The 16,476-nt window shown below is 73.5% G+C and overlaps 5 protein-coding genes across 11 annotated transcripts; 4 read left to right on the forward strand and 1 right to left on the reverse strand.

The window, feature by feature from the left end:
• The first annotated feature begins 1,796 nt into the window (after positions 1-1,796).
• NR1I3 (nuclear receptor subfamily 1 group I member 3) lies at positions 1,797-4,595 on the forward strand. 3 transcript variants are annotated; one of them, XM_075444995.1, is made up of 9 exons: positions 1,797-1,870; positions 2,104-2,321; positions 2,732-2,862; positions 3,225-3,397; positions 3,478-3,683; positions 3,757-3,902; positions 3,988-4,104; positions 4,174-4,279; positions 4,370-4,595. In XM_075444995.1, the coding sequence occupies exons 2-9, from the start codon at positions 2,143-2,145 to the stop codon at positions 4,497-4,499; spliced, it is 1,188 nt and encodes a 395-aa protein (XP_075301110.1). In that variant the 5' UTR covers positions 1,797-1,870; positions 2,104-2,142; the 3' UTR covers positions 4,500-4,595. The 3 variants fall into 3 exon arrangements, with proteins under 3 accessions (XP_075301110.1, XP_075301109.1, XP_075301111.1); XM_075444994.1 differs by having other exon boundaries at positions 3,988-4,279; XM_075444996.1 differs by having other exon boundaries at positions 3,478-3,902; positions 4,218-4,279; positions 4,370-4,458.
• On the reverse strand, positions 4,560-7,433 carry TOMM40L (translocase of outer mitochondrial membrane 40 like). 3 transcript variants are annotated; one of them, XM_075444999.1, is made up of 9 exons: positions 7,292-7,433; positions 6,388-6,455; positions 6,198-6,290; positions 5,941-6,042; positions 5,724-5,829; positions 5,529-5,651; positions 5,340-5,416; positions 5,163-5,265; positions 4,560-5,092 (listed from the first exon to the last, which is right to left on the reverse strand). In XM_075444999.1, exons 2-9 carry the CDS (start codon positions 6,436-6,438, stop codon positions 4,953-4,955), a joined length of 795 nt encoding a protein of 264 aa, XP_075301114.1. In that variant the 5' UTR covers positions 6,439-6,455; positions 7,292-7,433; the 3' UTR covers positions 4,560-4,952. The 3 variants fall into 3 exon arrangements, with proteins under 3 accessions (XP_075301114.1, XP_075301113.1, XP_075301115.1); XM_075444998.1 differs by lacking the exon at positions 7,292-7,433 and adding an exon at positions 6,664-6,782; XM_075445000.1 differs by lacking the exon at positions 7,292-7,433 and adding an exon at positions 6,664-6,782 and having other exon boundaries at positions 4,990-5,092; positions 5,729-5,829.
• Positions 7,434-8,131: 698 nt separating this feature from the next.
• APOA2 (apolipoprotein A2) lies at positions 8,132-9,029 on the forward strand. Its single transcript, XM_075445002.1, has 3 exons — positions 8,132-8,220; positions 8,560-8,780; positions 8,855-9,029. The coding sequence occupies exons 2-3, from the start codon at positions 8,578-8,580 to the stop codon at positions 8,970-8,972; spliced, it is 321 nt and encodes a 106-aa protein (XP_075301117.1). The 5' UTR covers positions 8,132-8,220; positions 8,560-8,577; the 3' UTR covers positions 8,973-9,029.
• A 220-nt stretch (positions 9,030-9,249) lies between these two features.
• UFC1 (ubiquitin-fold modifier conjugating enzyme 1) lies at positions 9,250-10,915 on the forward strand. The gene is made up of 6 exons (XM_075445001.1): positions 9,250-9,394; positions 9,822-9,889; positions 9,974-10,037; positions 10,125-10,201; positions 10,279-10,369; positions 10,738-10,915. The coding sequence occupies exons 1-6, from the start codon at positions 9,272-9,274 to the stop codon at positions 10,807-10,809; spliced, it is 495 nt and encodes a 164-aa protein (XP_075301116.1). The 5' UTR covers positions 9,250-9,271; the 3' UTR covers positions 10,810-10,915.
• Positions 10,916-11,185: 270 nt separating this feature from the next.
• On the forward strand, positions 11,186-16,053 carry USP21 (ubiquitin specific peptidase 21). 3 transcript variants are annotated; one of them, XM_075444992.1, is made up of 13 exons: positions 11,186-11,264; positions 11,856-12,866; positions 13,717-13,776; positions 14,050-14,173; positions 14,257-14,368; positions 14,466-14,603; positions 14,678-14,742; positions 14,836-14,939; positions 15,016-15,102; positions 15,182-15,260; positions 15,395-15,502; positions 15,658-15,772; positions 15,866-16,053. In XM_075444992.1, the coding sequence occupies exons 2-13, from the start codon at positions 12,027-12,029 to the stop codon at positions 15,954-15,956; spliced, it is 1,923 nt and encodes a 640-aa protein (XP_075301107.1). In that variant the 5' UTR covers positions 11,186-11,264; positions 11,856-12,026; the 3' UTR covers positions 15,957-16,053. The 3 variants fall into 3 exon arrangements, with proteins under 3 accessions (XP_075301107.1, XP_075301108.1, XP_075301106.1); XM_075444993.1 differs by having other exon boundaries at positions 11,856-12,803; XM_075444991.1 differs by lacking the exon at positions 11,186-11,264 and having other exon boundaries at positions 11,863-11,930; positions 12,002-12,866.
• Positions 16,054-16,476: the final 423 nt, after the last annotated feature.

Here is a 16,476-nt window from a genome sequence, read left to right on the forward strand (position 1 = left end):
TGGGGAGGGGGCAGTGCAAGGATGCGGAGCACTGGATTCCTGTGGTGGGCTGCAGCAAATCCCCCCCTGCAGCGTCTGTCGTCCCCATCCTCCCCCCCAGGATGGGACAGGGGCATCCCCTGCTCAGGGGATGCCAGCTCCGTCCCCCCCCCCTATCCCCTCCCCCTCCCCTGCATGTCCCCAGCAGCCATCATCACCACGGACAGGAAGATCACGGCTGCCCCAGGGAAAAGGGCATTTCTGTGCCATCCCCTCACACAATGGCCACCTCTGCTCCGGGGGATGCAGGACTTGGCGGTGTCCCCCCCACAGCTTCACCCAGGGTCCTGGCACAGGGGTGGGTGAGGGGTAGGGACAGGCTAAGCCCCCCCTGACCCCACTCGCCAGGGACACGGCAGCCCCGGCACGGCGGAGGTCAGGATGGGGCCGTGCCCACATGCAAGAGCAGGGTGCCCACTGCAGGCAGGGGGTCCCGGGACCTCGCAGCCGCTCAGGGCCCCGACTCCTTCTTCCGCTTCTGGAAGCGGCGGAATTTGCCCTGGATGGCGAGCGCAGCTTTCTCCGTCTCAGGCGCACTCAGGTCAATGTCGATCTCCTCCTCTTCCTCTTCCACCTTCTTGGGGCTACTGGCTTTGGCTGGGGGGCACAGGAACAGGGGCTGCCCTGGTTACAGCCTGGCACCCCCAGACTCACCCCAGCACCCAGGGAGGAGCCCAACTCCCCCCCCAGCAGGGCACACCCATGGGGAGGGAACCCTGCCACCCCCCCAGGAGACAGGGGAAGGACAGAGCGGGTCCCCAGATCCATCCAGGTGCCACCTCCCCCCCCCCCCCCCCCCGGCTCCGGGGATGGGAGCAGCCAGCAGGGTCCCAGACACTGAGGCAGACCGGGGGTCCTCACCTTCCTCCTGCCCACCGGGGGCCTCCGCCACGGAGGGGGACTCATGGGGGCTGCGCTGCAGAGAGAAGGGGGTGCCTGGAGGTGACACGGGGCCCGGGCAGCAGACCCACTCCGGGGGGGTCACAGGCTCCGCTTCGCCGGGGCCACCCCAGACACCACGGTTTCCCACCCCGGGGTGCAGCATCCGCCCTCCCCGCCCAGCTCCCAGGGCACGTCCTCCCCGTTACCAAAAACAAGGGAGAAAAGGGAAAACCCTCGTCCGGTGCCGAGCCCTCACCTCGCTCATGGCCGCTCCGGTGCCACCACCGCTCCCGGGACCCCGCGCTCCGCCGCCGCCTTTATCGGGGCGCGGCTGAGTGACGGCCGCGGGCAGCCAATGGGGCGCGGGGGCGGGGCGGGGGCGGCCCTGACCCCCGCGTGTCTCCCCCCCCCCCAGCCTCGACGCCCCGCGGAGCCGGACCCGGCGGGCGCGGGGGGGCCGGGGGGGCCGTGTCCGTCGTCCCCCCCCCGAGCTGCCGCCGTCCCGGGGCACCCCGACGGCGGGGGGCGCTGCCCGGGGGTCCCGGGACGGGGACGCCGCCGGCGCCTCTCCCGGCGGCCGGTGATGGGACCCCCCCTCGGGGCCGCCGGTGGCGGGACGGCCGCCGCCATAGTCCCGTCCCCGCTGGGGTCTCCCGCCCCGACACCTCCCCGAGCACCCACGTGGGTCCCCCCCGTGCTGCCATCCCCCCCCCCGCCTGCCCCCCCCTCCTGCCTGCCCCCCCCCGTGCTGCCTGCCCCCCCCGCCTGCCTGCCCCCCCCGTGCTGCCAGCCCCCCCCCGCCTGCCTGCCCCCCCCGCTGCCCGTCCCCGCCTGCCGCAGCCTCGCTCAAGTTCAAGGTTCAAACTCCACGGGGCTCCGACCGGGAGGCGGCGGGGCCGAGGGCGCCGAGGGGCCCGGGCAGCCGCTCGCTGCGCAGCGCCGAGCACCGGTGGGCACCGGGTCTGGGGTCCGGCGGGCGCCGGCCGGCTCCGGGGCATCCCGCGGGCGGGGGGCGGGGGCCGGGGCGGCGGGGACACCGCGGGTTCGAGGGGACGCGCTGGGGTCGCGGCGCGGGAGCCGGTGGCGGGGCAGCGGCCGCGGGACGGGCAGCGCAGGGCGCGGGGCCGGGTGCGGCTCGAGCGGGAGCCGCGGTGTGCGAACCCGCGCCCCCCCCCCCCCCAGACCCCCCCCCGTCCTGCAGGCTCTGCGGCCCCCGCGGCCATGTCTGTGTCGAGCCCCTCGGACGCGGAGAGCAGCCCCTGCCCGCTGCCGGGGCCCCGGGACCCCGGGGGGAAGGACACGGAGCGCGGGGAGGAGAAGGTCTGCGCCGTCTGCGGGGACCGCGCCACCGGGTACCACTTCCACGTCATGACCTGCGAGGGCTGCAAGGGCTTCTTCAGGTGGGGGCTGCTGCTGCGAGGGGGCCCCGGGGAGGACAGGGTGGGTGCCAGGGACAGAGCGGGATGGGACAGGGTGGGTGAGGTGGGACGGGATGGAGGAGGGGGACGAGGTGGGATGGGGCGGGGCAGGACACCAGGGGACGAGAGGGACTGAAACGGGATGCAATGGGACAACGTAGGATGAAACGGGCTGGGACAAGGGGACAGGGCAGGGTGGGGTGGAACGAGGTGGTCCCATGGACAGGGACCGGGCTGGACAAGACGAGACGGCCGCTGCCACCCCATCCTGGGGCCAGCTGGCTTCTCCGGGGCACAGCGGCGACGGGACCCCAGGACTGGAGGTGGCAGCCTGTGTCCCAGCTGCCGCCCTGCCCCCGGGGACGCACAGGGACAGTCCCACGTCCCCCCAGGCGCTCCGTCAACAAGGGCGTCTGCTTCACCTGCCCCCTCGCCCGGAGCTGCCCCGTCACCAAAGCCAATCGTCGGCAGTGCCAGGCCTGCCGCCTCCAGAAGTGCCTCGACGCGGGCATGCGGAAGGACAGTGAGTGCAGTGGCACGGGGACAGTGGGGTGACACCGGGGAGCGGAAGGGGGGACACAGAGGGGGCCTGGAGGGAAGAGATGGACTCAGCAGGGAGAGGAGGGAGGACATGGGGGAAAGAGGTGAGGGGGACCTGGAAGAGACGAGGGGGCACGTGGGACAGAGAGGACCTGCCCAGTGGGCTGGCAGGGGAGGACACGGGGCCAGAGGGGATGGGGCAGCCCCAGGGTGAGGGGACAGGGAGCAGCGGGCACAGGAGAGGGGGGACCCCCGGAGGAGAGGGGACCTTGGGCAGCGGTGGCTGCCGCATGCGGGGGGCCGCGGGGTGACGCGGTGGCCGGGCTGCGGTGCCGGTGGCGGCAGTGATCATGTCGGAGGAGGCGTTGCGGCGGCGGTGGGCGCTGCGGGGGCAACGGCGGCTGGCGCGGGAGCTGCCGGAGGGGCTGACGGCCGAGCAGCAGGAGCTCATCGACATCCTCATCGCGGCCCACCAGCGCACCTTCGACTCCACGTTCTCCCAGTTCACGCACTACTGGGTGAGTGGGGACCCCCCGGGGCCCGGCCATCCCAGGGGTGCCCTGGCACGGCACTGACACCCCAGCGGCCACCGCCGCAGCCCGCCGTGCGCCTCTGCATCCCCAGCCCGCGGCCACGGAGCCCGCCGCAGCCAGGCATCCCCGCCACGTGGCTGCCGTCCTCGCTGCCGGACTGCCTGGATGATGTGCTGCCCGATGTCTTCTCCATGCTGCCCCACTTCGCCGACCTCAGCACCTTCATGATCCAGCAGGTCATCAACTTCGCCAAGGAGATCCCGGCGTTCAGGTCTGCGGGGGAGTGCGGGCACGAGACCCCCGCTGCTGCCCGCTCCCTGACACCTCCCCTCGCCCCCTGGCAGGAGCTTGCCCATCGACGACCAGATCTCGCTGCTGAAAGGGGCCACCCTGGAGATCTGCGAGATCCAGTTCAACACCGTCTTCAACGCAGAGACCAAGGCCTGGGAGTGCGGGCAGCACTGCTACACCATCCAGGATGGAGCCCTGGGTGAGAGGGGGGACAGTGGCACCAGGGAGCGGGTGACAGCCAGGTCCCCGTGCCAGCTTGCCCGTCACCGCCACGCTCCCCGCAGCCGGCTTTCAGCAGATCTACCTGGAGCCGCTGCTCAAGTTCCACATCAGCCTGAAGAAGCTGCAGCTGCACGAGGCCGAGTACGTCCTGCTCCAGGCCATGCGGCTCTTCTCGCCAGGTAGGGACCAGGGGGCCGCCGTGGCAGGGGGTCCCCTCAGCTCCGCTGATGCCCGCCCTGCACCCCCAGACCACACCAGCATCGCCCAGCGGGACTTCATTGACGCATTCCAGGAGAAGGTGGCCCTGACGCTCAAGAGCTACATCGACCACTGGCACCCCATGCCCGAGGGCAGGTACACGCTGGGGGGTGCTGGCATGGCCGGGGTCCCTCTGCCATGGGGACGGCCACCAGCTCTGAGCTGGGCCTCCCGTCCCCCCCACAGGTTTCTCTACGCGAAGCTGCTGCTGCTGCTGACGGAGCTGCAGACGCTGAAGGCGGAGAACATGCGGCAGATCCTCCACATTCAGGACTTGTCCACCATGACACCGTTACTCTCCGAAATCATCAGCTAGAGCCCGTGCCGTGCCCCAGCCCCAGTCACGAGCACCAGGGCTCACGAGCTACCACGACGCTTCACAGGGCAGAGTAAAGCTCCTTTATTTTTCCAGGCTCCGCGGGTGCGTGCACTGCCGGCACCTCCAGCCCCCGCCGCGGCCTGGAGCCGCTCCCAGCGCCGCTGGAGGGGAACCAAGGCAGAGCAGTGGTGGGAGCGGAGGGCAGCGCGGGTGAATGCCGGGGCGACGGAGGTCCTCAGCCCCGAGCAGCAGCCACTCCTCAGCCCAAAGGCGCCAACAGCCACCACGTGCTGTCACACGATGTCCCCTGGCCGCGAGAGACCAGGTCCTCCCTCTGCGGGCTCCCCCAGCACCACGGTGCGGGAGCGGGGCCCGGCTGTCGCCCTCGTGGCACGGCACGGCAGCTCCCTGAGCAGGACGGTGGCACGTGCCACCCACCCCCGCGGCCCCTCAGCCCACGATGACGCTGAAGCCGCAGTGGAAACGGTTCTTCCAGTGGTTGAGGAAGGCACCCAGAGCCAGGGTGACAGGCAGGGGGGGCAGCTTCTTCTCCAGCACCCCCCCGACGCTCCAGTTACTGTCCAGGAGCCCTGCAGGGGGACAGGGTGAGTGGCCGGCTAGCGCCGGGGCCACCAGGTGCCAGCGTGGCTCCTCGCTCACCTCTGAAGACCATGTTGGCCTGCGGCAGGTTGAGCTGGTAGCCGAAGGCAAAGGTGGTGTCCTGCAGCCGCGTGTTGGCTTCCAGCTCCACCCCGACCTGCACCTGAGGGAGGGAAAACGTGAGGCCTGGAGGGGACGGGGACACGCGGGGGACGGGGACACGCGGGGGACGCTCACCTGCTCGTTGGCGCGGTGGTAGTAGCTGGCGTGAGCACCGCCATAGCCCACGTTCAGCGTCGCCACCCACTTCAGAGCTGGAAGAGAGAAGCAGAGCGGAGGGCGAGGGGAGCCGGGGCGTCCCCGGGGCCAGTGCGGCGGGCGGGACCCCCGGCACCGTGGCCCCTCGAGCGCGGGGCGCCCGCGTACCCGTGTATTTGCCCGCCAGCGTGAGGATGGCTCCCTCCTCTCCCGGGCGCCGGTGGTAGACCATCTCCCCACCGAGGACCAGGCGGGGGGTGATGCTCTGGAGGAAATGGGCCACCAGGATCACTGCGGGGACAGCAGGGCCCTCAGCGCCCGGCCCCCCCGGCCCGGCAGCCGCGGGGGGGACGCCGCGCTCACCGGACTCGCCAAGCAGGTCGGGGTTGCCCAGCGTGAGGGTGGCGGTGCAGTCGTCCCCTCGGTACTCGCCATCGAACTGCCACGTCACGAACTTGGCCTGGTGCGTCTGCAGGGGGACGGGCAGCGCTGTGGGTCCTGCCACCGTCCCCGCCACTGCCCGGGGGTGACGGAGACCCCCCGGCAACCCCGCCCCAGGGTCCCCTCCCTCCTGGCCCACCTGGAAGACGGCTTTGGTGCGGATGCGCTCGGCCACGAGGTGCAGCACTTGGGCGTTGAGGCTGCCGCTGTTGTCCATGTCCCCGACCAGCGTGGGGAAGGCCTGGGGACAGGCAGGGTCAGCTGGGGGGGACAGGGACCCCCCAGCCTGAGATAACCCTCCCCCAGCCCCTGTGCCGCCCAGCCCCCCCGCTGCAGAGCCTTGGGGCCACCCCGGGGCCACCCCCACCCCAGGAGCACCCCGGGTGGGGGCCTCACCTCGGTGGGGCCGAGCTGCCGGTCCCCCACGAAGGTGGCGTTGAAGTGGTAGCTGGAGGGGCCGAGGGTGCTCATGTGAACGGTGTGCGTCACCTGCGGAGACGGCGTCAGCGGGGCCGGGGGTGGCCCGGGGGGCAGCGGCCCCCCCCGCAGCACGGCCCCCCCCCGGGCCCCTGCGCAGACCCCTGACCTGGAAGTGGCTGCTCAGGGTCTTGGTGACGATCAGCTTCACCCCCTCCATCTGCTGCGGGAACACCTCTGCGGGACAGCGGGGGCTGGGGGGGGGGCACGGCTGCCGCGCCCCCGCTGCCCCCCCCCCCCCAGACCACCCCCGGGCCGACCCCCCCGTCACCCCGCTGCCGCCCGCCGCCAGCTCGTCCCCAGCGCCGCCGGGCCCCCCCCCGCTGCTGGGGCCGGCCGGGAGCCCGGGCCCGCCGCCCCCCCGGGCCCGCCGCCCCCGCCGCACCTTTGCACTGCCGGTGCAGCTCGTCGAAGCTGCCGGGGCTGCCGAGCGGCTCCCCCCGGCGCGGGGCCCGGGGCGCGGCGCGGCCCAGCGCGTTGCCCATGGCCCGGCCCGGCCCTACGGCCGCCCGCCCCCCCCGTCCCCGCCGGGCGCCGCCATCGCGGCCGCGGGCGCCGCCGCCGCCGGAAGCGGCTTCGCGAGGCCGCGCCCGCGCGAGGCCGCCGCCGCCATCTCGGGCGCGGGCAGCGCTCGCCGCCCATTGGCTGGGCCAGCGGGGGCGGGGCAGCGCCGGACCGTGCTCCCCGGTCCCCCGGCCCCGCGCCGCGCCGTTCCGGGGCTGCCGCGTTCCGCCCCCGCCGCGTTCAGCCGCGGCCGCCCCGCCCCCCGCCCCGCGTGTGTCCCCACGCGTGTCCCGTGTGTCCCCCATCCACTCCCCCCCCGCATCCCGTTCCCCCCATGTCCCCTCTGATCCCCCTCCCCGCATCCCCAGACCCTCCGGGCTGTGTCCTGGCTCCCCACCGTGTCCCCTCCCAGTGTCCACCACCACGCCCCATCTCCCCCCAGCTCCCCTCGCCGTGTCCCCAGTCCCACAACCCCCTCCTCGCCCTCTGCCCCATGTCCTCTGCCCCACCTCTGACCCCCCGTTCCCTGTCCCCGCTGCCATCACCAGCAGCTCTCCTGCAACAGGCTCAGAGGGGAAGGGGCCCTGGTGGCCCCACTGGTGACCTGGGGGACGGAGAGCTTTTGTCCCTGGTGACGCCCAGATGCCCTTTGGCCGCATGTCACCAGACAGCGCCGGAGCTGGCCCCCGGCCCCATGGCAGGGTATCCCCAGGGTCCCCCCTGATGGGTGCCCCCTCCGAGACCCCACGGGGATGGCCCCTGCCTGCCCCGTGCTGAGTCACGCCGTCACGTTGGCGGCCGAGGGTCAGTGATAAGGTGGGTGATGACCTTTGTCCCGTGGCACTGGGGCAGGCCGGAGCGTGCAGCCCCCGCTGGGACCTGTGGGGCTGGGGCAGAGGGGCTGGTGGGCGCTGGAGCGAGGGCATGGTGGGGCCCCGGGGTACAGGGAGGGCCTGGGGCTGCTCTGGGGTCTCACTGTGCTGTGGGGTTACAGCCAGCTGCGGGGCTGCTACACACCACAGGGCCACACGTGCTGCAGGGCCACGACTTGCCACAGGGCAGCCCTGTGTCCTGGGGTACCAACATGCCACGGGGCCACCACACACCATGCGGCCACCAGCTAAGTCCCCACCATGGCAGTCCCAGCCCCCAGGGCCCCCCAGCCCAAATCCCTGGGCCATTGTCACCCACCACCTGTGTCCTGCCCGGGGCCATGGGGCCTTGGGGACACAGGGACAGCACCCTGGGGTGCGGGGCCAGACCCAGCAAGGACAAGGAGGGGCCGTCCCCCGCAGCAACCCTTACCCCCACTGTGTTTACCCAGGCTGTGGCGGGGGCCGGCACGGCCCCCCTGGCCCAGGGGCGGGAGCTGGCCTGGGGAATATAAGCAGCCCCCGAGGGGGCACCCACAGCCCCACACCCCCAGACCCCTGCCCAGGTGAGCGGCAGCTGGCACCCAGCACCCGGGCAGGACAGGCTGTGGGGCAGGGAAGGGGCAGGATGGAGCTGTGGGGCTGGAGGGGGCTGTGGGGCAGGGATGGGGCAGGATGTGGATGGAGGTGCCGCAGAGTGGGATGGGACAGGAGTGGGGCAGGATGGTGCTAGTGGAGCCGTGGTGCTGGGCTGGGGCTGTGGGGCTGGGAAGGGGTGGGAGTGGGATGGCAGGGCTGTGGGGCAGGAGGGGCAGGGGCAGATGGCAGAGCCTGGGGGCAGGGGGGCCAGGGGGATAGCGGAGCAGAGCCGCGGGGCAGCCCGGCACCGCTGACCGTCCCCGCAGGCCCCCCACCCCGCCGAGATGAAGGTGCTGGTGGCCGCCCTGCTGCTGCTCTGCGCCTGCCGCCTCCAGGCCGCCCTGGTGAGGCGCGAGGCCCCGGCCGAGGAGGCCGCTCCGCCGGCTGTCGACGACTTCTTCACCCGCCATTTCCAGCCCTTCTCTGACTTCATGACCAAGGACCTGCCCCAGAAGCTGCAGGTGGAAGAGCTGCGCAGCCAGGCTGAGTACGGGGGGACGGGGGGGCAGGGAGTGCCCCCGGCCGCCCCTCGGCCCTCCCTCACCGGTCGCCTCTCCCTAGGGCCTACGTGGAGCGGGCCAACAAGCAGCTGGCGCCGCTGGCCGAGGAGCTGCGGAGCAACGTCCTCGGCTTCTTCTCCTCCCTGCTGGACCTGGGCAAGGGCGAGGCGCAGCCCTGAGCCCGGCCGCGGCGGCTCCCGCGCCCCCTCCCCGTGACAATAAAGTCCTGGAGCCGCCGCCGTGTCCGTGGTGCTGGGGGGGGGGGGGACCCGGGAGGGCGGAGGGGTGAGCGCGGCTGAGACCCGGCAAACTCAGCTCTGCCAGCGCCCAAGATGGAGGCGCGGGGACGGCGTCGCGCCCTGCCCCGTGCCCCTAGTAAAGATGGCGGCGCCGGCCCGCTACACCCCGCCCCCGCCTCGCGCTCCGCCAGCGTCACTTCCGCCCCGAGCCAAGATGGGCGGTGTCCGGCGGCGCGGCCATGGCGGAGGAGGCGGCGCGGCGGGCGGTGGCGGAGCTGCCGCTGTTGCGGACGGCGGCGGGGCCGCGGGACCGGGAGGGCTGGGCGCCGCGCCTGAAGGAGGAGTACCGGGCCCTCATACAGGTGCGCCGGGCCCGGCCGCCGCTCCCCGCCGGCCCGCTCCCCGCCGGCCCGCTCCCCGCCGGCTCCCCGCCGGCCCGCTCCCCTCCGGCCCGCTCCCCGCCCGCTCCCCGCCGGCCCGCTCCCCGCCCGCTCGCCGCCGGCCCGCTCCCCTCCGGCCCGCTCCCCGCCCGCTCCCCGCCGGCCCGCTCCCCGCCCGCTCCCCGCCGGCCCGCTCCCCTCCCCGCCCGCTCCCCGCCCGCTCCCCTCCGGCCCGCTCCCCGCCGGCCCGCTCCCCGCCGGCCCGCTCCCCGCCGGCTCCCCGCCGGCCCGCTCCCCTCCGGCCCGCTCCCCGCCCGCTCCCCTCCGGCCCGCTCCCCGCCGGCTCCCCGCCGCTCCCCGGGCTGGCGGCGGCCCCGCTCACCCCCGCTCACCCCCGCTCCCCCCCCAGTACGTGGAGAACAACAAACGCGCCGATAACGACTGGTTCCGCCTGGAGTCCAACGCCGAGGGCACCCGGTGGGTGAGCGGGGCCGGCCCGGGCCCCCCCGTCCCGGATCCCGGGGGTCCCCGCGGCTGAGCGGGGGTCCCCGTGCCTTGCAGGTGGTTCGGGCGGTGCTGGTACGTCCACGAGCTGCTCAAGTACGAGTTCGCCATCGAGTTTGACGTGAGCGGGGGGGGGGGGAGGGAGGGGCGGGCGCGGGGCGGCGGGGGCTGCGGGGCCGCTGACACACCCCCCCCCCCCCCCCCCCAGATCCCGGTGACCTACCCCGCCACCGCCCCCGAGATCGCCATCCCCGAGCTGGACGGGAAGACGGCCAAGATGTACAGGTGGGGGGGGCTGAGGGGTCCCGGGGCCGGGGGTTCCTGGGGCTGGGGGGGGTCTGACGGCTCCCTCCTCCCCGCAGGGGCGGCAAGATCTGCCTCAGCGACCACTTCAAGCCCCTCTGGGCCAGGAACGTCCCCAAGTTCGGCTTGGCCCATCTGATGGCGCTGGGGGTGAGCGGGGCGTCCCCACGGGAGGGGGGGTGTCACTCTTGGTGGTGTCTCCCCGGGGGGGTGGTATCCCCACGGGAAGGGGGTGTGTCACCCTTGGGGGTGTCCCCACGGGAGGGGGGGGTCCACGCAGGGGTGGGGGGTGTCACGGTGGGGGTGTCCCCATGGGAATGGGGGGTTGTCACCCTTGGGGGTGTCCCCATGGGAAAGGGGGTTGTCACCCTCGGGAGTGTCCCTGCAGAGGGAGGGCTGTCACGGTGGGGGTGTACCCGCGGGAAGGGGGGGTGTCACTGGTGGGGGTGTCCCTGGCGGAAACTGGGGTGTCACTGGTGGGGGTGTCCCCGTGCGGCCGCCCACCCCTGTCCCTGCAGCTGGGCCCCTGGCTGGCCGTGGAGATCCCCGACCTCGTCGCCAAAGGCATCATCCAGCACAAGGAGAAGTGAGCGGCGGGGGGGGGGGCCGCCCCCCCCCCGGGAGGTGCTGCCTCCCCTTCCCCCCAGCGGCTCCCGCCGCCGCCCCCCACTCCCCAATAAACTCTTCAGCCCCGGCCTTGCCCCTGCCTGCTGCTCTGGGGGATCCCGGCGGGGGTTGGGGGGTCCTGGCCGCCCCCCCCAGCCCTCGGGGGTCTCGCCGCCCTGTGCGACCCTACAGTAACACCTCATCGAGGGACGCTGTCTCTTTAAGAAGACCGAGCGCGGCGGCCCCTTTAAGAGCGCCGAGGGCAGACGCCGCCGCCGGGTCGCCATAGCGACGCGGAGGCGTCGGTGGGGGGGGCGTGGCGCAGCCTCGGCGCAGGCGCAGTGGGGCGCGTGAGGCCGCCGGGGGCGGGGCGCCGGGCGGGAGGAGCAAAGATGGCGGCGGGTGCTGCGGGAGTTGTTGCCATGGCGGCCCGCGGGAGGTACGGCGGGGGCGGGGGGCACCGGCGGGCGGGAGAGGGGCTCCGCGGGGAGGCATCGGCACCCCCCAGCCGCCCGCCCCCGCCCCGCGTGTCCCCCGGTACCTGGCAGGGGGTGGGAGGCGGGTGGGGGCTGGCGCCCTGCGGGGAGGGGGTGACCGGAGCGGGGGGGGGGGCCGCGGGAGAGGGGACAGGCCTGGGCGGGGCGCGGGTCTCTGCGTGGCCCCGGCTCCGGCCGGCGGCTCGGGGCTCTCGCCGTGCCGCAGCCCCCGCGGCCGCACCGCGGGCATCGTCCCCCGCCCCGCCCGCTGGGACCGACACCCCCCCCCCCCCCGCCGCTCTCCGGGCGCAGCCGTGGCGGCCGAGCACGGCAGCCCCCGCGCCGGGCTGGGCCCCCCGCGCCGGGCACCTCGCGGTGCGGGAGCCGGGGCCGCCTGCCTCGCCTCGCCTGGCCCTGCCGCTCCCGCCGCCTTCCGCAGGGCCCGGCGCGGGCGGGCGGCCCGGACCCGCTCCGGGATCCCCGGCCCTCGCCCCCCGTTGCCGCGGGGTCTCTGCGCTGCCCGGTGACCCGCGCCGTCTCTGCTTCCGCCGCAGGGCTCCCGCCGACGGGACGCTCCGGCCGGCCGCGCTCCGCGGGGGGCTGTGACCGGTGCCGGCCAGAGGAGAGAGGTGGGTGCGCGCCCCGGTGCCCCACACGCCGGCCTGGCACCGCCGGCCTCAGCCCGGCCCTGTCCCCGCAGGGCCCCGCTCTCGGCTGGCCCCGCCATGCCCCAGGCCTCGGAGCACCGCGTCGGCCGCACCAGGGACCACACCGTCGTCACCTCCCAGCCCAGGGCGGCCGCCAAGCTGCCCAGCGGGCACCGGGCCCGCAGCCAGGAGCGCCATGCTGCCGCCCTGGCCTCCGCCGCCAACGGCCTCTCCCCAGCCCCCAAGCTTCGCCTCCTGCCGCCCCGGCCCGGCCCGCTGGACGACCGCAGCAAGAAGCTGGAGATGGACCGGGGCCGGGCCTCGAAGCGGGGGGAGGCTCTCCGCAGCTCGGCGTGCCGGCGCGGCCCCGTGAAGGCAGACCACGCGGTGCGGGTGCCCGGCTCCCCGCAGGCAGGCGCCGTGCCGGGCAGTGCCTCCTTCTCCCTGCCCGCCGGGGCCTCGCTGGCGGGGCGTGAGGCGGAGCGCCGGTGCAGCAACCTGGCCCGCTCCAAGTCCATCAGCATTGGGGACCTGAGCCAGGGCGGCGGCTGTGGCAGCCGTGCCGAGGATGTGGCGGCGGCGCTGAGCCGGCTGGTGCTGAGGGACTGCAGCCACCAGCTGAGCGCCAGCTCGCTGGCACTCAGGAGGAGCTCCTCTCTCCGGAGAGTCAACGTCTCCCCAGGGCTGGATGGGAAGCCTGCCGCCCCGCTGCTGTCCGTCCGGCCTGAGGGCTGCCCGAGGACTCGTACTGCCCCTGACCCCCCATACGCCCACGGCCCCGACATCCCAGCGCCCGGCAGCCCCATCCTGGGCAGAGCCCCGGCACCCGGCAGGACCGAGGAGAAGGTGGCAGCCGTAAGAGCCTCAGGATTTGTCCGTGGTCCCCGGTTGCAAGGCAGCAGCTTCGTTCCCATCGGGGTCGGTGACGGTGCTGGGGCAGGACAGGGGTGCTGGTCTCGCCTCTCCCCGCTCTGCTTTTTGTGGGGGACCCCCACTGCAAAAGAGTCGCGTCCCCTCGGCTCCAGGGCGGGTGGGGGCTGGCCGGTGCTGTGCCCATTTCCGCATCCGCCTTCTCCCCCCCAGGCAGCCGGGCCCTGTGCTCCACCTGCCCTGGGCCACGTGTGCGGATTAGGTGCCCTGAAGCCCCGGGGCTGGGCTGTGGTGGTGGGGACAGGGCTGCGGTTCGGGCCCCTGCGGTGCCTCCCCTGCCGGGGGGCTGCCCCCGGCCCCTCCGAGCTGCCCTGCTCATTGTGCTGTGCTCCCACAACCCCCATTGTGGCGTGGGGCGGGCAGGGGCGTTTGCACCGCTCCCCGTTCTCCGCTGTCCCCGAGGTGGCTCTCCCGCTAATTAATCCCCCCGAGATGAGCCTCCAGCAAGGCCCAGAATAGCCGGGGGAAATCGGATCAGCTAATGAGCTGTGGCTTAGCGAGGCGGAGGGGGCCCGGCAGCGCTGGTGCCGCAGTCCCGTCCCGGTGCCCGGGCGGTGCCGGAGCCATGCCGGGGCTGCAAGGAGCCACGCTGGTGGAGCTGCCGCGCAAGCTGCACCGCACCCTGCTCACCAAGCGGGAGCTGCAGGGCCGCGGCACCGACATCTCCGAGTCGGTGGTACACACGGCCGTCATGGGGCTGCTGCTCATCAGTGGCGAGGTGAAGCCTCTGTGGCTGAGGCCATCCGTCCGTCCGTCCGTCCCTAGGAAGCCGCGGGGTGGCTGGAGAGGTTTGCTGCCTGGGGACGGGTCTCACTCGTGTCCCTCTGTGTCCCCGCAGACCCATCACACGCTGCTGCCTGGCTCGGGCCACGTTGGCCTCAGGAACCTGGGCAACACGGTAAGCGCTGGTGTCCCCGCGTCCCCTGCGCCCTCCCGTCCTGCTGTCCCAAGGCCTGCGAAGGACCCTAGCTCCCCTCGGGCTTGCAGCAGCCGCAACCAAGCGGATCGCTCCCACCGGGGCTGGCGCGTCCCCAGGGATTCCCTAGCCCCTCGAGGGTCCCTGTGGCACAGCAGGGTCAGCCCCTGTCAGGGGCACTGGGACAGTGGGGGACACGCCAATGCCTGGTGGCACCCCCAGAGTGACACTGCGTCCCCGCTGCTCTCTCGGCAGTGCTTCATGAACGCCGTGCTGCAGTGCCTGAGCAGCACCAAGCCACTGCGGGACTACTGCCTGCGCCGGGACTTCCAGCAGGAGCAGCCCCCCGGCCCCCGCGCCCCCCAGGAGCTCACCGAAGGTGGGACGGGAGCCCCCTGCAGCTGACCCCCCAAGCTCTTACCTAAACCCTGCTGGTGCTGACACCCGGCGTGCGTCCCGCAGCCTTTGCTGATGTCATCGCCGCCCTCTGGCACCCCGACTCCTCCGAGGCTGTCAACCCTGGGCGCTTCAAGGCCGTCTTTCAGAAATACGTGCCCTCCTTCACCGGATACAGGTGAGGCTTCACCCCCCGCCACGGGGACCCCCGGCAGCTCCCCCGCCTCCCGGGGGCCGGGGGCAGCAGTGGGTGCCATGGGTCCGTCCTGCCGCAGCCAGCAGGATGCACAGGAGTTCCTCAAGTTCTTCATGGACCGGCTGCACGTGGAGATCAACCGCAAGGGCCGCAGGACCCCCAGCATCCTCTCGGACACTCGGCGGACCCCCACGCTGGAGGACCTCGAGACGCTGAGGTGAGGGGGAGAGGGGTCCCGGGGGGGAGCCCTGGCCATGGGGACGCAGCCTGAGCAGCTGTCGTTCCCCGCAGCGACGACGAACGCGCCAACCAGATGTGGAAGCGATACCTGGAGAGAGAGGACAGCAAGATCGTGGGTGAGCGCTGATGGGCAGGGGTGACCCCCCTGCACCCCCCCACTCCTTAGGGTGCTCCTCTGCAGCCGGCCTCACACCCCCCTTCGCCCCCAGACCTCTTCGTGGGGCAGCTGAAGAGTTGCCTGAAGTGCCAGGCGTGCGGCTACCGCTCCACCACCTTCGAGGTCTTCTGCGATCTCTCCCTGCCCATCCCAAAGGTAGGCATGGGGCAGAGCCCCCCGGCCAGCCCTCAGCTCCCACGGCCAGCCCCCGCCTGACCCTCTGCCCCTGCAGAAGAGCTTTGCCGGCGGGAAGGTCTCCCTGCACGACTGCTTCAGCCTCTTCACCAAGGAGGAGGAGCTGGACTCAGAGAACGCCCCGGTGAGAGGCTGGGGCTGGTGGCTGGCACCCCCAGCTCGGCACTCCCAGCCCCTTCTCACCGGCACCGTGCCCCCGGCAGGTCTGTGACAAGTGCCGGCAGCGGACGCGGAGCACAAAGAAGCTGACCATCCAGCGCTTCCCCCGCATCCTGGTGCTCCGTATCCTTTGGGGACCGAAGGGTGGGGGGCCCAGGGAGAGGCCTGGGACCCCTGGCGCTGCCGGTGCTCCCGTTGAGGGTGGGGGTGCTGTCCCTGCAGCCGCTCAGGACCGCGTTTCCCTTGACGCTGCCCAGACCTGAACCGGTTCTCCACCACCCGCTACTCCATTAAGAAGTGCTCCGTCTTTGTGGACTTCCCCCTGCAGCAGCTCAACCTGCGGGAGTTCGCCAGCGAGAAGGCGGGTGAGGCACGGCGGGGTCCCGGCGGGTGAGGCGCGGCGGGGTCCCGGCGGGTGAGGCGCGGCGGGGTCCCGGCGGGTGAGGCGCGGCAGGGGTCGTGGCAGGGGGATGCAGCGCCCGGGCCTGGGGGCAGCGCTGAGCCCGGCCTCCCGCCGCAGGCAGCCCCGTCTACAGCCTCTACGCCCTCTGCAACCACTCGGGCAGCGTCCACTACGGCCACTACACCGCCTTCTGCCGGGACCCGGCCGGCTGGCGCGTCTACAACGACTCCCGGTAGGTGCCCCCCACCCACCCCCGCCTCACCGCGGCCCCGTGCCCCGCTTCCGCCCCGCCGGGCGGCCGTGGGCTGAGGCTGCCGCGCCGCAGCGTCTCGCCCATCAGCGAGAACCAGGTGCCGTCCAGCGAGGGCTACGTCCTCTTCTACGAGCTGGAGGAGCCGCCCGGCCGCAGGCCCTGAGCTGCCCCGGCCCCCGCGGCGCCGCAGGGCGAGGACGGAGGGCGGCCGCTGCCCCGGCGGGGCGATTGTGAATAAATTTACTAAAAAAACCCCAAAAGCTGAAGCTTGGCGGTGCGGAGGGCCCGGTGCTCTGCCCGGTGGGGAGCGTGTAAGGGGCGGGGCTGGAGGCAGTGGGGCGGGGCACTGGCAGAAGGGCGGGGCTTGTTGGCGTTCAGAGCCGGTGGGCTGGGTAGGCTTCAAGGGCGGGGCTTTTGTGCAGGAGGCGGGGCTAATGGCAGAGAGGCGGGGCCTGCTGTGGGGCTTGGAGTGGGGGTTGTGTGAGGGGCGGGGCTACTGGCAGAAAGGGCAGGGCCTGCTACAGGAGGGGAGGGTCTACAGGTGATGGGCGGGTGAGCTGCGGGGGCGGGGCTTCGAGCGCATAGGCGGGGCGGGGCTGAGGGGCGGGGCGCGCTGCCAGCCGCTGCGCTGCCACCTGGCTCTGCCCGGCAGCCGTAGTGTGCCGGCAGGCGGTCCCCGCGCC

Source organism: Opisthocomus hoazin, chromosome 30, assembly GCF_030867145.1.
Source record: "Opisthocomus hoazin isolate bOpiHoa1 chromosome 30, bOpiHoa1.hap1, whole genome shotgun sequence".
Lineage (NCBI taxonomy): Eukaryota > Metazoa > Chordata > Aves > Opisthocomiformes > Opisthocomidae > Opisthocomus > Opisthocomus hoazin.

Excerpts from the sequence above, each read along its gene's own strand:
- NR1I3 (XM_075444994.1), top strand. The coding sequence starts at position 2,143 with ATGTCTGTGTCGAGCCCCTCGGACGCGGAGAGCAGCCCCTGCCCGCTG. Across the intron at positions 3,398-3,477 it reads CCCAGTTCACGCACTACTGG|CCCGCCGTGCGCCTCTGCAT; the intron begins GTGAGTGGGGAC and ends CCACCGCCGCAG. Across the intron at positions 3,684-3,756 it reads AAGGAGATCCCGGCGTTCAG|GAGCTTGCCCATCGACGACC; the intron begins GTCTGCGGGGGA and ends GCCCCCTGGCAG.
- TOMM40L (XM_075444998.1), bottom strand. The coding sequence starts at position 6,763 with ATGGGCAACGCGCTGGGCCGCGCCGCGCCCCGGGCCCCGCGCCGGGGG. Across the intron at positions 6,291-6,387 it reads CCCTGAGCAGCCACTTCCAG|GTGACGCACACCGTTCACAT; the intron begins GTCAGGGGTCTG and ends CCGTCTCCGCAG. Across the intron at positions 6,043-6,197 it reads GGCAGCTCGGCCCCACCGAG|GCCTTCCCCACGCTGGTCGG; the intron begins GTGAGGCCCCCA and ends GCCTGTCCCCAG.
- APOA2 (XM_075445002.1), top strand. The coding sequence starts at position 8,578 with ATGAAGGTGCTGGTGGCCGCCCTGCTGCTGCTCTGCGCCTGCCGCCTC. Across the intron at positions 8,781-8,854 it reads GAGCTGCGCAGCCAGGCTGA|GGCCTACGTGGAGCGGGCCA; the intron begins GTACGGGGGGAC and ends GCCTCTCCCTAG.
- UFC1 (XM_075445001.1), top strand. The coding sequence starts at position 9,272 with ATGGCGGAGGAGGCGGCGCGGCGGGCGGTGGCGGAGCTGCCGCTGTTG. Across the intron at positions 9,395-9,821 it reads AGTACCGGGCCCTCATACAG|TACGTGGAGAACAACAAACG; the intron begins GTGCGCCGGGCC and ends CTCCCCCCCCAG. Across the intron at positions 10,202-10,278 it reads AAGACGGCCAAGATGTACAG|GGGCGGCAAGATCTGCCTCA; the intron begins GTGGGGGGGGCT and ends TCCTCCCCGCAG.
- USP21 (XM_075444992.1), top strand. The coding sequence starts at position 12,027 with ATGCCCCAGGCCTCGGAGCACCGCGTCGGCCGCACCAGGGACCACACC. Across the intron at positions 14,743-14,835 it reads AGAGGACAGCAAGATCGTGG|ACCTCTTCGTGGGGCAGCTG; the intron begins GTGAGCGCTGAT and ends CTTCGCCCCCAG. Across the intron at positions 15,261-15,394 it reads CCCCCGCATCCTGGTGCTCC|ACCTGAACCGGTTCTCCACC; the intron begins GTATCCTTTGGG and ends GACGCTGCCCAG.